The sequence below is a fragment of the Botrytis cinerea genome, chromosome 6, assembly GCF_000143535.2.
Source record: "Botrytis cinerea B05.10 chromosome 6, complete sequence".
NCBI lineage: Eukaryota > Fungi > Ascomycota > Leotiomycetes > Helotiales > Sclerotiniaceae > Botrytis > Botrytis cinerea.
The window spans coordinates 1,524,337-1,538,334 of record NC_037315.1 but is presented as its reverse complement, the minus strand read 5'-3'; the positions used below and the strand labels follow the sequence as shown (position 1 = coordinate 1,538,334).

Below are 13,998 nucleotides of genomic sequence, written 5' to 3'. Positions count from 1 at the left end.
CAAAGTTCGGATTCGAAAGAAGATTCGATAGGGTTCGAAGACAGAATTTGTTCTCAAGATATCTTGATCTGAACTGAAAGTAGAGAATTTTCATATCACAGAGTTTTCGTTTCTTGGATCTTTTGTGATACATATTTGTCCAACGTTTCAAATGAAACAGACAGTAAGTTTCCATGCAACAAAAAGAAAAATTTCTTCTTTCTTCTAACCTCATATACTTCTAGATATGAAAGATAAACCTTCACATTCCTACAAATATTTCGCGCATAAATGGGTGCGATCTCAAACTGCACGAAGATATATCTCGCCATATACAAAACCTGGCTACCCAGGTTTACGCAAGTATAGATCCAGAGTCATGGTATCTCCTCCGGAAGAAGTCGTTTCGAATACTTCCCCGCCTTCACCAAGTAATCCTCGTACACGTCCATACCTCTCATCACTCAACCCTAATCCCCATCAATACATCTCACCTTCCACCCAACCGAGCATACCTACCCTCGCATCTCGAAGTCGAACTCAACGAGCAAAACGCACCCGCAAGAACAACCCCAGCCAACCCAACAAATCCACTATTCTTCCCCTGCCTATTCCACCTCCACCTTCCCCTCCCCCTTCTCCACCCCAACCACCACAAGATCCCCGCTATTCGTTCACCTACATCCTCAACCCCCCCATACCAGCTATTCATCGCCAGGACAACCAAACCCGATGTCTACAATGTCTCCCCGAAAAAGTGCGCCTTCTAATCTGGAACTACGCGCGTTCCCGCACCATCTCCATCACTATCTCCGACGATCTCCTCTGCAGCCGCTCTCCCAGCCCCATCACCTTCCGCATCAATCATGAATCTCGGTCCGCAACCATACATCACTATTCTGCGCACCCGCACTTTTATATTCTGGGCACGCAACACAAGAGAAATGATGAGAGGATTTCCTATCCATTTTTTGATCCTAGTGTTGATAGCGTGGTGTTAAATAACGTCTTTATGGGTTCCAATACTGCTACGAGTAGTACGATTTTTGGATTTTATGGACCAGTTGCAAGAGAGGTTGTGTATCGTACGAGAGAAGCGCCGGATTGTGGACACTTGGATATTCTGCAATCATTGCATATTCCCGCACGGACATGGGATTGGAAAGTCGTTCGACGGGCGCCAAGGACGGGTATCAGGTTTCGAAATTTGACGGAGATTGTTTTGGAGGGGGGAGTGATGGGGTTGAGGACTCGGAAAGATGTGGAGAGATGTAAGGAGTTCATTAAAGGATGTTTTGAGAGAAACGTGGAGATTGTCGAGGAAGATGAAGCTGATGATACGGACGGGATGGAAGGAATTGAATTTGCGAGTCGTGGGACAGTGAGAGATGCGAGGAATGTGAACATGGATATCAAGGTTCCGGAAGTGAGGGTCATTATGCTCAATGGTTTGGATCATGAATGGATGTTTGAAGAAAATAAGTTGGGCATGGAATCGATTGAGGAGCGGACATGGGTGATGAATTTTATTGGCAAAGTTAAAGCGGGTCGTTGACGGTGATAGACAACTGTTTGGCGTTGAGGTTATGGGGGCGGATGATATTGCTGCTATTATGGCAGATTTCGAGGATATAATGGATTTTCCTAGATGACTTTTGACACATGAGTAATATTAGCGTATCTTGAAATGTGAAATGTGAGCCCAAAAGACGCAATACTGTCAGATTGTGCAACTTTTACACCCCCTGATTGTAGATGCTACGGACTTCAGTTAATAAAATCAAATGACACGCAACAAAAGCGCCGAAACTTCTAAAAAGCGAGCATTTTACTTCTTAAAATTAAAGTGATATAAATCAAAGATGCCACAAATGACTATTCGCGATATCGACGTAAATTCCAACCGTACAATAAAAGTTCTCCTTCTAACACATCAAATCATGAATATCATTATTATTACAACGATACAGCCATCAAGCATACTGTAATCTCTCTTCAGTCCATCCTGGCTGCAAGTATGTCGCATCGAAGATCGGCTCAAAACTACTTGCAAAAGCCTCCGTAATCTTCCATCCAACATCTACACCCATACTCTCACCTCCCTCTTCTTGTCTCCAAACACTTAGACCAATAACATTATCCCCATCATAATTCAAGATTCCAGGTGGTACAGGGAATTCAATCTGGTTTCCAATCCAAGGACTAAATCGACCATACTGGTATCCGTTCACGAAAAGAAGGGCACGAAGAGCTGCGTTTGAGGGTGAAGCATTGAGCGTGAAAGATATTGCCACATCGAGACCTGTAGGAATGGCTAAAGGAACGGTGGTGCGGTAGAATGTTACGCCGGCTGAAGAGGAAATGTTGCTTGGGGATGCGGAGGACCATTCACTGTCGTCGAAACCAGGAAGATGCCATCCGAGACGTTCGGCGTAGAGACCACCCTCTGAGAGAATACCACGGACAGGATCAATCGCTGTATCTGGCTTACCAGCTGTGCCTGTGACTTTCCAAGATGTGAAATTCTTGGCAGAAGAACTGATTAAGGTAGCGTTATTGATTCCTCGTGGGTTGAGTGCCCCACTGGTCTCATCATGACCAGAGTTATCCTGAAGAACGAGAAGAATATTGGTGGAATTTGAGCTGGCGAGATTACCAAAGGAAAGTGTCAATTCTCCTGTGTCTGGGTAAGCAGCTCCTACGTATGAGCCGATAAATTCGCCATTCAGCCAGGCACTGTAGCCAAAGGCACGACCTCCAGTGACGCTGAGATATACTCCACTTGCCGATCCTTCAAATCTTCCACGCCAGAGATGATTTCCAACATGGTATCCGTAATCATCAATGTAGAGCACTGGAAGTGTTTCTGGTTTGGTTGGATTTGAAGTGTTCATGTGATTGGCGTCGACCCACCAGCTATCATCATAAGTAGATAGACGTTCAGGTAAGCTGTCATTTGCTTTCCAGCCAGAAATCTCTGGTAAAGTCAAAGAATCAAGTGCAGGGGCGGTAAGACTGCCGATCAAGCTACCGTAGTCTGTCTTACTTGTCTTAATGGATTGACCGTTCCATGTGACTTCACTTACAGCTTTGGGTGGGAAAACCTCGATCTGTGTCGAAGTTCCATTGTTGTCTCCAGTAAGTTCCAAAATTGTACCGTCGGAGGAGTAGGCAACGCTTCGAACTAGACTTGGGCCTTGAACGAAAACGGTTTCGTTCGCAGGACTGAATGGATCTGCTGTGAGAACTGGAACCCAGAACTCATACGCGTATGATCTATCCATAACTAGAACACGAAGTCCATCATCAAATGTCAAGATACTGATACCTTCGGATTGAGAGATGGTAACGAGGAGATCATCCCCTTGTGGGTAAAAGCCAACGGAAGAACAGCCTCCACAGCTGGAAACTTTGCCGGACTTCGCACCAGTGACAACAAACTCGCCAGCTTCGCCAGTTGGCATCCAAAGAGCTAAAATGTCTTCCTCGTCCACGATAGAATGGGATAAAACCTCAGCTGTAGAGTACAACAGCGAGTGAGATCCAAAGCTGAAGTCAGTGACGATGATTTTAGATTGGAAACCATTCAAAACAATGGGCGCAGCTTTTTGAGGAATTGTGAATTCCCCTTTGGATGTGTTAGCGTTGATGTAGAATTCCTCTCTAGTGCCAACTGTGGATTCCTGGTGGATCGTAACATAAAATGCGCCATTTGTGTCCGGATTGCGGATTTCAGAGTAGACGATATTCGGATTAGTAGAAGCGGTTTGGTTCGTGCCAATTCGGTCAGTCTTTGTCAAATCTTTGGCTACACGAAGAAATTGGCCGAACAATTTGGTTTCAGCATACTTGTCGTTGATCATTCTGTTTTCAGATATTGGACTCGAGTAATCGTAACTGGTTGCCACTACAGGAGCAGCTAACCAACCCCAGTTCGTTCCTCCGTAAAGCATATAAAGACTCATGGCTGTCACTCTTTGTCCAACGTTATTACGATAGAAGAGATTTGCGAAATCGGCGGGAGAATTTTCTGGACATCCGCCTTCGGGGCCACCCCAAGGATTAAAACTACCACCTTGAAACTCTGGAAGAAATGACGGTTGAGTTGGTGAAATTTCTTGGAAATGGTCATAATAATCGATGACGTTGAAAGGCTTGTATGCTCCGTTTGTGGAATCGCACTCTGTCAAATTACAAGTCCAGCATGCTGGATAAGAATCCATACCATAGATGTCAACAGAACCATAGCCATCATAGAAATCCTTCGACCACGAGTCCGAATTGAGATTAGGATCGTTGGCTTGGAATGGTATCGTAATACCTTGAGCTCGTGCGGAGGCTTCCAATGCTTCCATGTATTGAATGGAAGATAGGTTAGGTATTTTTTTGGATGGGGTTCCACGCCATTGTGAGCCCAACTCGTTCTCAATCTGATAAGTGAGAACGTTTCCTCCATTGGTAAGTTGATAGGGGGCAACTATAGAGGCAACCTTTTCCCAGAAAGGTGTCCAGGCTTCAGTATAGCGAGTATCATTATTTCGAAGAGATCCATAAGCCCCAGTCGTCAACCATAATGGAAAAGCTCCAGCATTGGACTCGGCATTAACATAAGGCCCTGGTCGAAACACGACATACTAAACATGTGGTTAGCCAAGTCACTTGAATTGTCAAACTTGGATTGGATCATTGAAAACATACCATTCCCAATTCCTTAGCAAGGTCAAAGATCTTTGTGAAATCGTGTGCTGCATTCTCGAAGTCGAGCGTTTCAGGGTTTGGGTTATGAAAGTACCAATGTGTATAAATTGCAAATGTATTGAAACCAGCAGCCTTAATCTTCTGTAGAACATCTACCCACAATTCCGGTACGGGAATTCGCCAATAATGGAGCTCGCCGGACCATAAAAAGAAGCGTTGCCCATTGACTATCATGCTATAATGATCCCATTCAATCTGCGTAGTGAGACCATTGTTGTGTATTGGCCATGTACCATTTGTACTGTTCTGAGCGACGCATGACCCTAGGGTCAATGCCGACGCAAATAGTGACTGCAGCCGCATGGTGCGTAGAAGATGAGCAAAAGGTCGGGTTGCTTGCTGGGGGAAACGACATCTTGGATCAAGCTCTTTTATACACAATTTTTCGTATATATGACTTCATAAGTGCTTGATATGTACCTTGGGTATAAGCGATCCACTACGAGGTACTTCTCAGTCGTTTGTACCGAGGATGGCCATATATACCCCGTATCTACACCTTTAAGCTGCCCAATAGAACAAGAGAAACCGGACGATTCTGGCCCGAACATGGATCTTGAGAGGGGTAGTACATTGGCGATCTCATACATATATTAAATTTTCGAGCTTCCGGAATAAGGTTCTACCGCAATTTGCCAATCAGATAAACCAACGGAAATCACGCTACATCAGTCCCGCAGGAACCAGATTGTTGGCAGATTCCTCGGCAGGCGACAACTTCGATCGGGACGGTGTGGATTTCCTTGACAGCTGTATGGTTACCCCCGCGAGATCACGGATAAACTTGGTATGTTTTTCCACCCAATAAGTCGATGTAACATCAAGTTGTGGAGTAAGTAATTTCTTAGCCAAATCAAATTTGACAGGTCAAAGAATGAAGGTGGCAGGTGCAGGGGAGTTTCTCCGCTTTTCGGCACTGCCCGAAATCTTCACGTGATTTTGGAATGTCATCCCTCCAGAAGCCCATCAATATCAAAGACGTTCAAGCTCATAAGAGTATCTGAAGGCAGTGAAACCCAAGAATGTATACCTCCATCAAGCTGCTCTTCTGATGAATGGCAACACGGCCAAATAGAGAAGACTTTGATCGGGTGGCACAACGGATCGTTTCCATTGATCAAGAGCTCAAAGGTTCGGGGTGAGAGGGCGAGAAGGCACGATTCGAATTTTCCGATAGCACCACTCTTGCCCTTTAACCCGTTTGCTCTCTGAATCACTCTTTCTTTTGAAGGGCGTCGATATAATAGATGGGCCTTCAACTCCCAGCATCAGATTTTCCAAGAGACACCCCAAGAGACCCGTTGGAGAGTAGGGAGGCATTCCCATCTTACCCATATTGAGCAATTCTGCAACCAAACAATCAACGGCCAGCCAAACATGTGAAATTTTCGAGACGGACATCAAACACCACCTGGATGCTGTGGGGCATTGGTGTAGAGCCTTCCTGCAGGTACATGAGTGAGCATGATATCAAGGGAAAGGGAGATAGATGGAAGCATGGGTTGTATTGAGTCCTGCAGAGTAAACAAAGACTACTTAACATGAAGCGCTGTATAAAGGTTCTCATAAGACTTAGACAAACTGGATCATCTGTGGCCAAGATCGAATAGTTAGTTGAACAACCGTTGCAAATATTCGTAAAGGGCTTCTCATACATACTTCCCATACGAGTATATGCAGAGATTACCTGTGAATATGACTTTGCTATTTACCTCTGCAATGGAATCGTTTTTTCCCTTGCACACTTAAATTTGTAACCCGATCTCAATCTTATCATATCACTCTGTGAGCCTCCTCCCCGCCGCCCGTTGAACTCTGCCACTGCTTATGTAAGGATTAAATTTGTTGGTGCAACCTCACACAACACAGGCCTTTTTGCTCACAACGCAATAAGCAAAAGCAACATCCCTTGATGTTATTGGAACAGCAATCAGAAAATGGTAGCTTCATCCAAACAAATATATCTTGACAACTCTCTTCCAACTCTTTTTTCGTCGTCCTGTCAGAAATCGCAGCTCCAGGACAATAGAACGCCAAGACTCAAAATCTGCCAGGGCCAGTCGGTATAAAAGTGGATAACAGCATCGAGACGCGAAGAGAGTATCAAATCGCGTACTCTGGATCCATATGGTTGACACGATCAACTCCAGACTCTCTTCGGTCTGTAATGTTTAGATCTCAACTCTAGATTTTGGTTCATTGAACTCTGCCTCTCATACTTCACATCATCGCATTTTCCCTTTTCGCGTGCTATCGTACCATCGTACTATAAGATCATTCACTGTTCAATTATTTACTCAAAATCACGTTACTTGGGGGTTTCTTGGCTTCCCCCTGTCAACACACGAGGCAATCAAAAATTGGTTTCGAAAAAACCTTAGTTTACTATCATGCGTTGGATATCCAGTTTCAAAACCTGCTTGTCCAAGAGGTAGCATATTGCCGCGACTTACATTAATTTTGAAGCGAAATCGCATTCGAGATGTCTGGAGTTAATGGGGGCAGCGCATCGCGCTCCATCGGTGGCATTCGTGATCGCCCAGCTCCATCTGTACTCATCGATCTTACAGAAGATAGTGATAAGGATAAGAAGCGCAGTGGGAATCGTGGTGAGAAGCGTCAGGAGGAAACCAAGGAAACTCTTAGGGAGGACTCCAGAGAGATACCCAAGGAGAAAAGTAACAAGTCTTTCATTGACTTGTGTTCATCGTCTGATGATGAACCTTCTGTGCCGCTAACGACACAAGCAAAAGCGAAGTTAACCAAGTTGTCGGCGAGCAGTTCAATAGCGTCGACAGCAAAGTCGGCAGTGAAGACGCCAAAGTATAAAACCGGGGGGACATATAGCCTTTCATCGGACAGCGAATCTGACGATGAATTCCATAAAGACCTGTCAGAATCAATTTCAAAGCAGAGTAGCGGTGAACGTAGCAATAGTTTTATAAATAGAAGATCACATTCGATCTTGAAGTCTGATGGAGCGGGGATTGTAGGCAACGTTTCTTCTCCACGTCAAGACACTAGCCGTACCGCCCGCAAGACAGTGGTCTCACATCGAAAGTCTAACTCGGGATCAGTTGGTCTAGCTAGCTCCGATTCAAATCAAAATCACAATACTTTCACGCTCAGTTCAACAGGATCAACACCGTCAGCATCGAAAGGTCTCAGAGCTGCAACAAAGCCAACAGTCACATCCAATCTTTCCCATGTTATGGGCCCGCAATCCGGTTCGAAAACTCTTGCTCAGCCAACATCCAATCTCTCGGAGCCTGATTCAATTGTTGCAAAGGAAAGTAACACACAAAGACTGCCATTTACCAACTCTCTTACGTCACTCCTTTCGGACAGTTCGTCTGTATCAAAAGACCCTACTACAAGTAGTATTCCTGCGAGAGTAGTGCCTAAAAGAGTTGCAGCTACTATCAGGCAACAATCTAGATCGCCCGAGATCAAAGAATCTCCAATTTCTACTAGAAGGTCCACATCGAGAATGTCAGGCAGATACAATCAAAATGACAATGATGAAATTGTAAATCAAAACGATCTTGCAGTTCAGAAGGAACTTGGAACGCACAAGGAACTTGGAACGCACAAGGAAACAGATCACTTGTGGAGATCGCGGATGAGACGAGCAACTGGGTCTTCTGAATCAACAGCAAAGCAAGAAAACAACCCTAGCTTATCTATAACAAATCAACTGTCCGGAACCAATCGTGAAGCAATGGGAAGAAATATGGAAGATGGTGCTGATAGTCATAAACTACGAAAAGGCCCCTACCAAAAGAAGGGGAATCACGGCGGGGCAAGACGCGGGCCAGCTTGGGAAAAACAGAAGATGGAAAGAGAGAGCGCTAAAAATACCGATGAAGAGACTGTAGATGATGACATTGATGATGGTGACGATAATGTTAGATCAATATCCCAAAAAGGAAGGACAAGAGGTCATAAATCGAGCAACTTAGCTTCGAGGCCTCCATCTACTCGATCTGATTCGCCTTCTCTTAGAGTTCAAGAAGTAGGGAGACTTGAAAGATTGGCATCATCTATCCCTAGATCAAGAGGAAAGTCCCCAGTCATAGATGTTTCGTCTGACATGGTATCGCAAGAGTTATCCGCAAAGGAGATCAGAGCAAGTTTGGTAAGGCTAGGGGAGATAGGAATGGAAGATTGGGGGTTTAGCATTGGGCGTCACTTGGAGAAACTACAGTTGCGGTCCCTTGCAGCGTCAAATACATCTTCTCATGATGATGACGAAAATCCTTTTGCATCTTTTAAAGTACAAGACGAAACTTTTGATGAAGCTATCAGCCTAATCACACGAGTATGTTCTAATCAAATCATGTAAGTCAGTATTTGCTAACCATTGTAGACACCCAAGAAAGCAAAAATTTCAAACTACGTATGCCCACTGATAATGGGAGATGGTGGCGTAGAGCGAACGCCAAGCTACACTCACCACATCAATGTCACTCGAAACCATATAACAGGGGATGATGACATACTTCGCTATGTTCCATTGGTTGTTCAGAATGAGGAGAAAGCTATGAATAAATTCGAAAGGGAGTTGAATACAGCGTACACAGAAAGGCTTGATAATCCAAGAGTAAAAGAACAAATAACCCAAATAAACAGGCGAGTGGTTGTCGCATTAAAAAACATAGGTTTCGACAACAATTGTGATATGGACACGCTCGTTCAATACTTTTTGGGACATCAATCTGGAAAGATACCATATCCTACCAAGGAAAAGCAATTGGTCCTCAAAACACTTGGTGGCCCTTTATCTGGCCATTTATTGAAGAGAATGGCTATGGTCGCTGAGGTAATGGCTCAATACTTTAAGATTGATCTGGAAACTGTGGTTCTATCTCAATCCCAGTTCAAAGCTTACATTGAGAGATCAACTTCCGAGCTGTACAAACGATCTGACGAACCATCGGCTCGACTAGAGACAACGGCCCTATTTACTTGTTTAATTTGCCAAGGTGCTGCATGTACAACGCATGGTGAGTATAATTATCGAAAGATCAATAAGGATATTCCTAGTGAAGAGAATTCCTCTGAAATCGGTTCTCCTCAACAATCATACTTCAATAAGTCTGATTACGAGTATGCGTGGGAGAAATCTATCATGCATTTGCCAGATGTTTTACGGAAACATAACGGCCGAGACCATAGTGATGAGGATTGGCATCCGGAGCTTTGGAACACTGACAAAGACATTGTCGAAGCATGTAGTAATGAATGTTACAGTGGATGGAAGGATTGGGCGAACTATTCTTGGACCGAAGAGGAAGAAAATGAGTTGAAAGACGCACTTATAATTAAACCCAGCAGGCCATGCGTTCTTGTGGAAATTGTCGAAAAGCCCTGCTGGCAGATTTATTCCAAGATCCTCGAGCTTGAGGACAGAATCCCTATGAGCAGGAGTAAGAGCCGCCAGCCGAGCGAACGGGTAGAGTGGTACAATCCCAAAGCAATGCCTCGCAATCGCGGCCTCAAACCAGGTTGGCAAGATAGCACCATGGCACACTTGCATGAACTACGCTCTCAACCTGTTCCTTGCGTACACGAAGGACCCTGTAGTCGCGACATGAAATGCTATTGCGCTCTCAACAATCTGCTCTGCGAACAATTCTGTGGTTGCTCAGATCACTGTGAACGACGATTCGCAGGTTGTTCTTGTCATTCAACGGGTCTGGCTTGCGCATCGGATACATGCATATGCTTCCAAATGAACCGCGAATGCGGCGATCTGTGCAATACCTGTGGAGCAATTTCTCGGATACGACCGCAGAGCCGTCATAAGAATGAACTTTTCCAATATGGTTGTCAAAATATAGCTTTGCAACGGGGCGTGAATAAGAAATTGATTCTCGGGAAATCTCCCATTGAAGGAGCTGGCTTTGGACTTTTCACTGCAGAGCCTGTCAGGAAAGGGGACTTCCTAAGCGAATATACCGGAGAACTGATTTCTGATAATGAAACCGAACGCAGAGGAGTGGAATACAATGCGAAATTCATGAGTTTCCTATTCAGCTTGAACAAAGAATGGACTATAGATGCTATGCGAATGGGAAACAAGACGAGATTCATAAACCATGCGGAATCAGAAGCTGATGGAATGAACTGCGCTGCAAAGATTCTATTAGTCAATGGAGAGCACAGGATTGCATTTCGAGCTACTCGGGATATTCTCATTGGGGAGGAATTACTCTTCGACTATGGTCCGAAGTTTGCAGAGTTGTACGGCTTGAATAAGAAAAGCGGAAAGGGGAAAGGAAAGATGCCCAAGACGAATAAAGCGACATTAAACAGACTGGGTGGAAACGACGGTAAAGGAACGGTGCCGGGAACGGTAGCAACGAAGAGGAAAGGTTGGCAGAAAGGAAGACCGAGAAAAGCAAGCAAGAAGGCGAAGGTTCATGAATATGATGTTGCAGGACCATCTAATGCTGCGTACCCTGGTGAGGAGGAAGACACTGGCAATGGCGATGGAATGATAATAGATACTGATCTTAAGCTCAACGACAACATGGTACATGATAGCGATGCCGAAGACGAGATGTTGCATGGTCAGGGTTCAGATATCGAGATGGAAGATGCGGAAGAAGAAAATGAGAATGAGAATGAGGACGAGGACGAGGATGAGGATGAAAACGAAGAAGAGATCGCAGTGAGAAGAACAGCTCGTCGAGCAAAGATTCCTCTGAGATATACGCGATGAAGGAGGAAGCAAGAATTTGTATTACGTAAGAGATCTTTATATATCACTCCCTTGCCTTCATTTCTGGTTATCTTTCCGTCTGTCTCTATTGCAGTGTTTCTACAATAGTATAATATTGGTGAGTTGCATGATGGACTGGTGGGCCGTTGTTAGGAATTGTGGGTTGATGGATATACGGGATAGTTAAGCACATAGGTACATAGATACATAATGGAACGAAGTTTACATCTGATGCGATGCTTCTACTTTACTTTGTACGACAGTAAACTGGAAAGTTCACTGGCGAGGTGCAGAATAATTATAATGTGAATTCAGTTCCAAGATGATAAGATCGAAACTTCTATTTAGATGCACAAAAACACTGCAGGGCAAAAGTTCAAAGTTCACAGAGAAGGCTCAATATTGATGAAATATGATGATAACATTCGATCATCTAATAACTACTTAACAACTCGACATGAATGTAAGCTAACCCAAAAATGTAGCTACAACAGTAGCAAACTCCTCTGGCTTTTCGACCATTGGTAAATGTCCTGCGCCTTCAATAACCTTACACTCAACACCCTTTCCATAATTACCTGCCATCTCTTTCATTGTCTTGGGCAAAACACCATCACTACCACCGACCACAAATAGGGCCTTGTCAACCCCTGGATTCTTCATCTCTTCTCTAATATCATACTGATAAAGAGCCTTTACGCCTTTTTGGAATCCCTCAAAACTATTTTCCTCAACCTGTTTCTTCACATCCTCGAATCTCTTCTTCAACGTCTCGTTCTCGTAATTTTCTGCTACGAACCATCTGCGCGTTGTGATTTCCGCCAATTCTGAGCCCACAATCTGTTCATTGTTGGATGATTTGGCAGATTCAGCCGCAGACATGGCGATGCGCTCATCCCAGGCTTTGGGGTTAGAAGGAGGAGCATAGGCATTTGTATCGCAAGATATAAAAGCATTAACACGAGTGGGGTATTTGAGTGCAGTGTTGAGAACGGTGACACCGCCGAGTGAGACACCAATTAGACAAGCTGCTTTAGGAACACGTAGAGTATCTAAAATTTGAATGATGTCGGAAGCAAGAAGATCAACGGTTACGGGTAAAGAGCCGGCGTTTGATGTGCGTCCACGGGAGTTGTAGCGGAGAATGCGGTAGTTTTTGCCAGTGGGTGATGCAAGGAATGCTTGGATGAAGGGTGTCCAGATTGAATAGTTTACAAGAATGGAATTGCTGAGGATAATAAGGGGAGCGGTTGGGTCAGGAGATCCTTCAAGTCGGTATGCAAGATCAACTCCATCCTTTGTTGTTATGTATGATTCGATGGCTCCCCCTTCGGCAATGGTGTTTGGTCCAGTGCTTGTCTTTCCGTCAATTGATTTCCAATTAGTCGAATAGGATTTCGAAAAGTTGGAAATATCTCGAGGTGCGGCACCGAATGTGTAGTATAAATTGTACTGCCTAGAATTAAAGGAATTCAAAGCGGTTGATGTGAGTCTCCTGGCCCATTCTGTCGAACCAACGGCTTTAAATGCTTCCCCGAATGCATCGTTTCGAGGAGCGAATTCAATTATGTTCAAATACTCCTTTCCTTCTTTGCCTCCCAGGATGCTGCTCGTAACAAAGCGCCTTGTGCGTCTCCAACCTGGAATCTTTGCAATCATTGATAAATGTTCTTCTTCCATCCACTTGTTGAATTCTTCGTCAAACTCCTCCTTAACTTCAGCTGTAGAAGTCACCACGAAATTCCCCTCATCATACCCCACTTCCTCCACTTTCTTGTATCCGTCGATTTCCTTGCCACTAATATAATCATATAGTTTCCTGTCCACCTTAATCTGTGCCATTGTTTCTTTTTCTCTATCGGTCTTGACTTCGGGCCCGCGGAGTCGAAGATAGGTATCGGTGTTCATGGCTGCCATATCTGTGACATCGTAAATGGCCATCCATTCTGGATGCGATGTTGAAGCTGGCTTTGTAGACGACAAGTCGCTTGCGCGGTAGCGGAAACCATTTGTGACGAAGGGAAGACGCAATCGGAGAGGTCCATGTTCATTGTTGTACCAGTCGTGCCACTGAGAATCTGGAAGTGATTCTTGAGGCTGCATGGTAACATACAGAATACCGGGGATGGGTGCCATGATTGAGGATGCTGTAGTGGGACTGTTTGGAGTCTTCTGTATGGATTGACTTTATTGTAGAATTCAATCGTTTGGACAAGTAAAAGATGTGTTGACGAGAATATTCCTGAGGGAGAATTGCTGATAATTTCGCATTATGGACGGGACCGAGACGATGAAGGGGGCAGAACGATTAACCGTCTCACATGGCCATATGTGCCCCTCCATGTTTGTTCGCCATGAAATATCGTCCCCATATTATTATTGAGGGGTGGCTCGAGGGTGGTTGAATAATAATAGCGGTTAGAAATCCGGTAACTTATGTGTTTGACTCAGAAACTTCTCCGGCATTTTCCAAGTGAGGGGATTAATTCATGCCTTAGGTTAACCCAGGAGGATTTAAGGCACTCATTAAGGTT

General features: G+C 44.5%; 4 protein-coding genes across 5 annotated transcripts; 2 read left to right on the top strand and 2 right to left on the bottom strand.

The window, feature by feature from the left end:
• Positions 1-137: 137 nt before the first annotated feature.
• BCIN_06g04510 (hypothetical protein) lies at positions 138-1,704 on the top strand. Its single transcript, XM_001559195.2, has one exon. It carries the CDS (start codon positions 227-229, stop codon positions 1,532-1,534), a length of 1,308 nt encoding a protein of 435 aa, XP_001559245.2. The 5' UTR covers positions 138-226; the 3' UTR covers positions 1,535-1,704.
• An 88-nt stretch (positions 1,705-1,792) lies between these two features.
• BCIN_06g04500 (hypothetical protein) lies at positions 1,793-6,537 on the bottom strand. Of its 2 annotated transcripts, none has more exons than XM_024693535.1 (3): positions 6,397-6,537; positions 4,678-6,327; positions 1,793-4,613 (listed from the first exon to the last, which is right to left on the bottom strand). In XM_024693535.1, the coding sequence occupies exons 2-3, from the start codon at positions 5,038-5,040 to the stop codon at positions 1,953-1,955; spliced, it is 3,024 nt and encodes a 1,007-aa protein (XP_024549321.1). In that variant the 5' UTR covers positions 5,041-6,327; positions 6,397-6,537; the 3' UTR covers positions 1,793-1,952. The 2 variants fall into 2 exon arrangements, with proteins under 2 accessions (XP_024549321.1, XP_024549322.1); XM_024693536.1 differs by having other exon boundaries at positions 6,450-6,537.
• A 47-nt stretch (positions 6,538-6,584) lies between these two features.
• On the top strand, positions 6,585-11,691 carry Bckmt6. Its single transcript, XM_001559198.2, has 2 exons — positions 6,585-9,058; positions 9,107-11,691. The coding sequence occupies exons 1-2, from the start codon at positions 7,220-7,222 to the stop codon at positions 11,462-11,464; spliced, it is 4,197 nt and encodes a 1,398-aa protein (XP_001559248.2). The 5' UTR covers positions 6,585-7,219; the 3' UTR covers positions 11,465-11,691.
• Positions 11,692-11,867: 176 nt separating this feature from the next.
• On the bottom strand, positions 11,868-13,970 carry BCIN_06g04480 (hypothetical protein). Its single transcript, XM_001559199.2, has one exon. It carries the CDS (start codon positions 13,598-13,600, stop codon positions 11,933-11,935), a length of 1,668 nt encoding a protein of 555 aa, XP_001559249.1. The 5' UTR covers positions 13,601-13,970; the 3' UTR covers positions 11,868-11,932.
• Positions 13,971-13,998: the final 28 nt, after the last annotated feature.

What these genes read in the sequence shown, in the direction of transcription:
- BCIN_06g04510 (XM_001559195.2), top strand. Translation starts at nt 227, where the DNA reads ATGAAAGATAAACCTTCACATTCCTACAAATATTTCGCGCATAAATGG.
- BCIN_06g04500 (XM_024693535.1), bottom strand. Translation starts at nt 5,040, where the DNA reads ATGCGGCTGCAGTCACTATTTGCGTCGGCATTGACCCTAGGGTCATGC. An exon ending in TTGCTAAGGAATTGGGAATG is followed by an intron (nt 4,614 to 4,677) that starts GTATGTTTTCAA and finishes CCACATGTTTAG; the next exon opens with TATGTCGTGTTTCGACCAGG.
- BCIN_06g04480 (XM_001559199.2), bottom strand. Translation starts at nt 13,600, where the DNA reads ATGGCACCCATCCCCGGTATTCTGTATGTTACCATGCAGCCTCAAGAA.
- Bckmt6 (XM_001559198.2), top strand. Translation starts at nt 7,220, where the DNA reads ATGTCTGGAGTTAATGGGGGCAGCGCATCGCGCTCCATCGGTGGCATT. An exon ending in CTATCAGCCTAATCACACGA is followed by an intron (nt 9,059 to 9,106) that starts GTATGTTCTAAT and finishes TAACCATTGTAG; the next exon opens with ACACCCAAGAAAGCAAAAAT.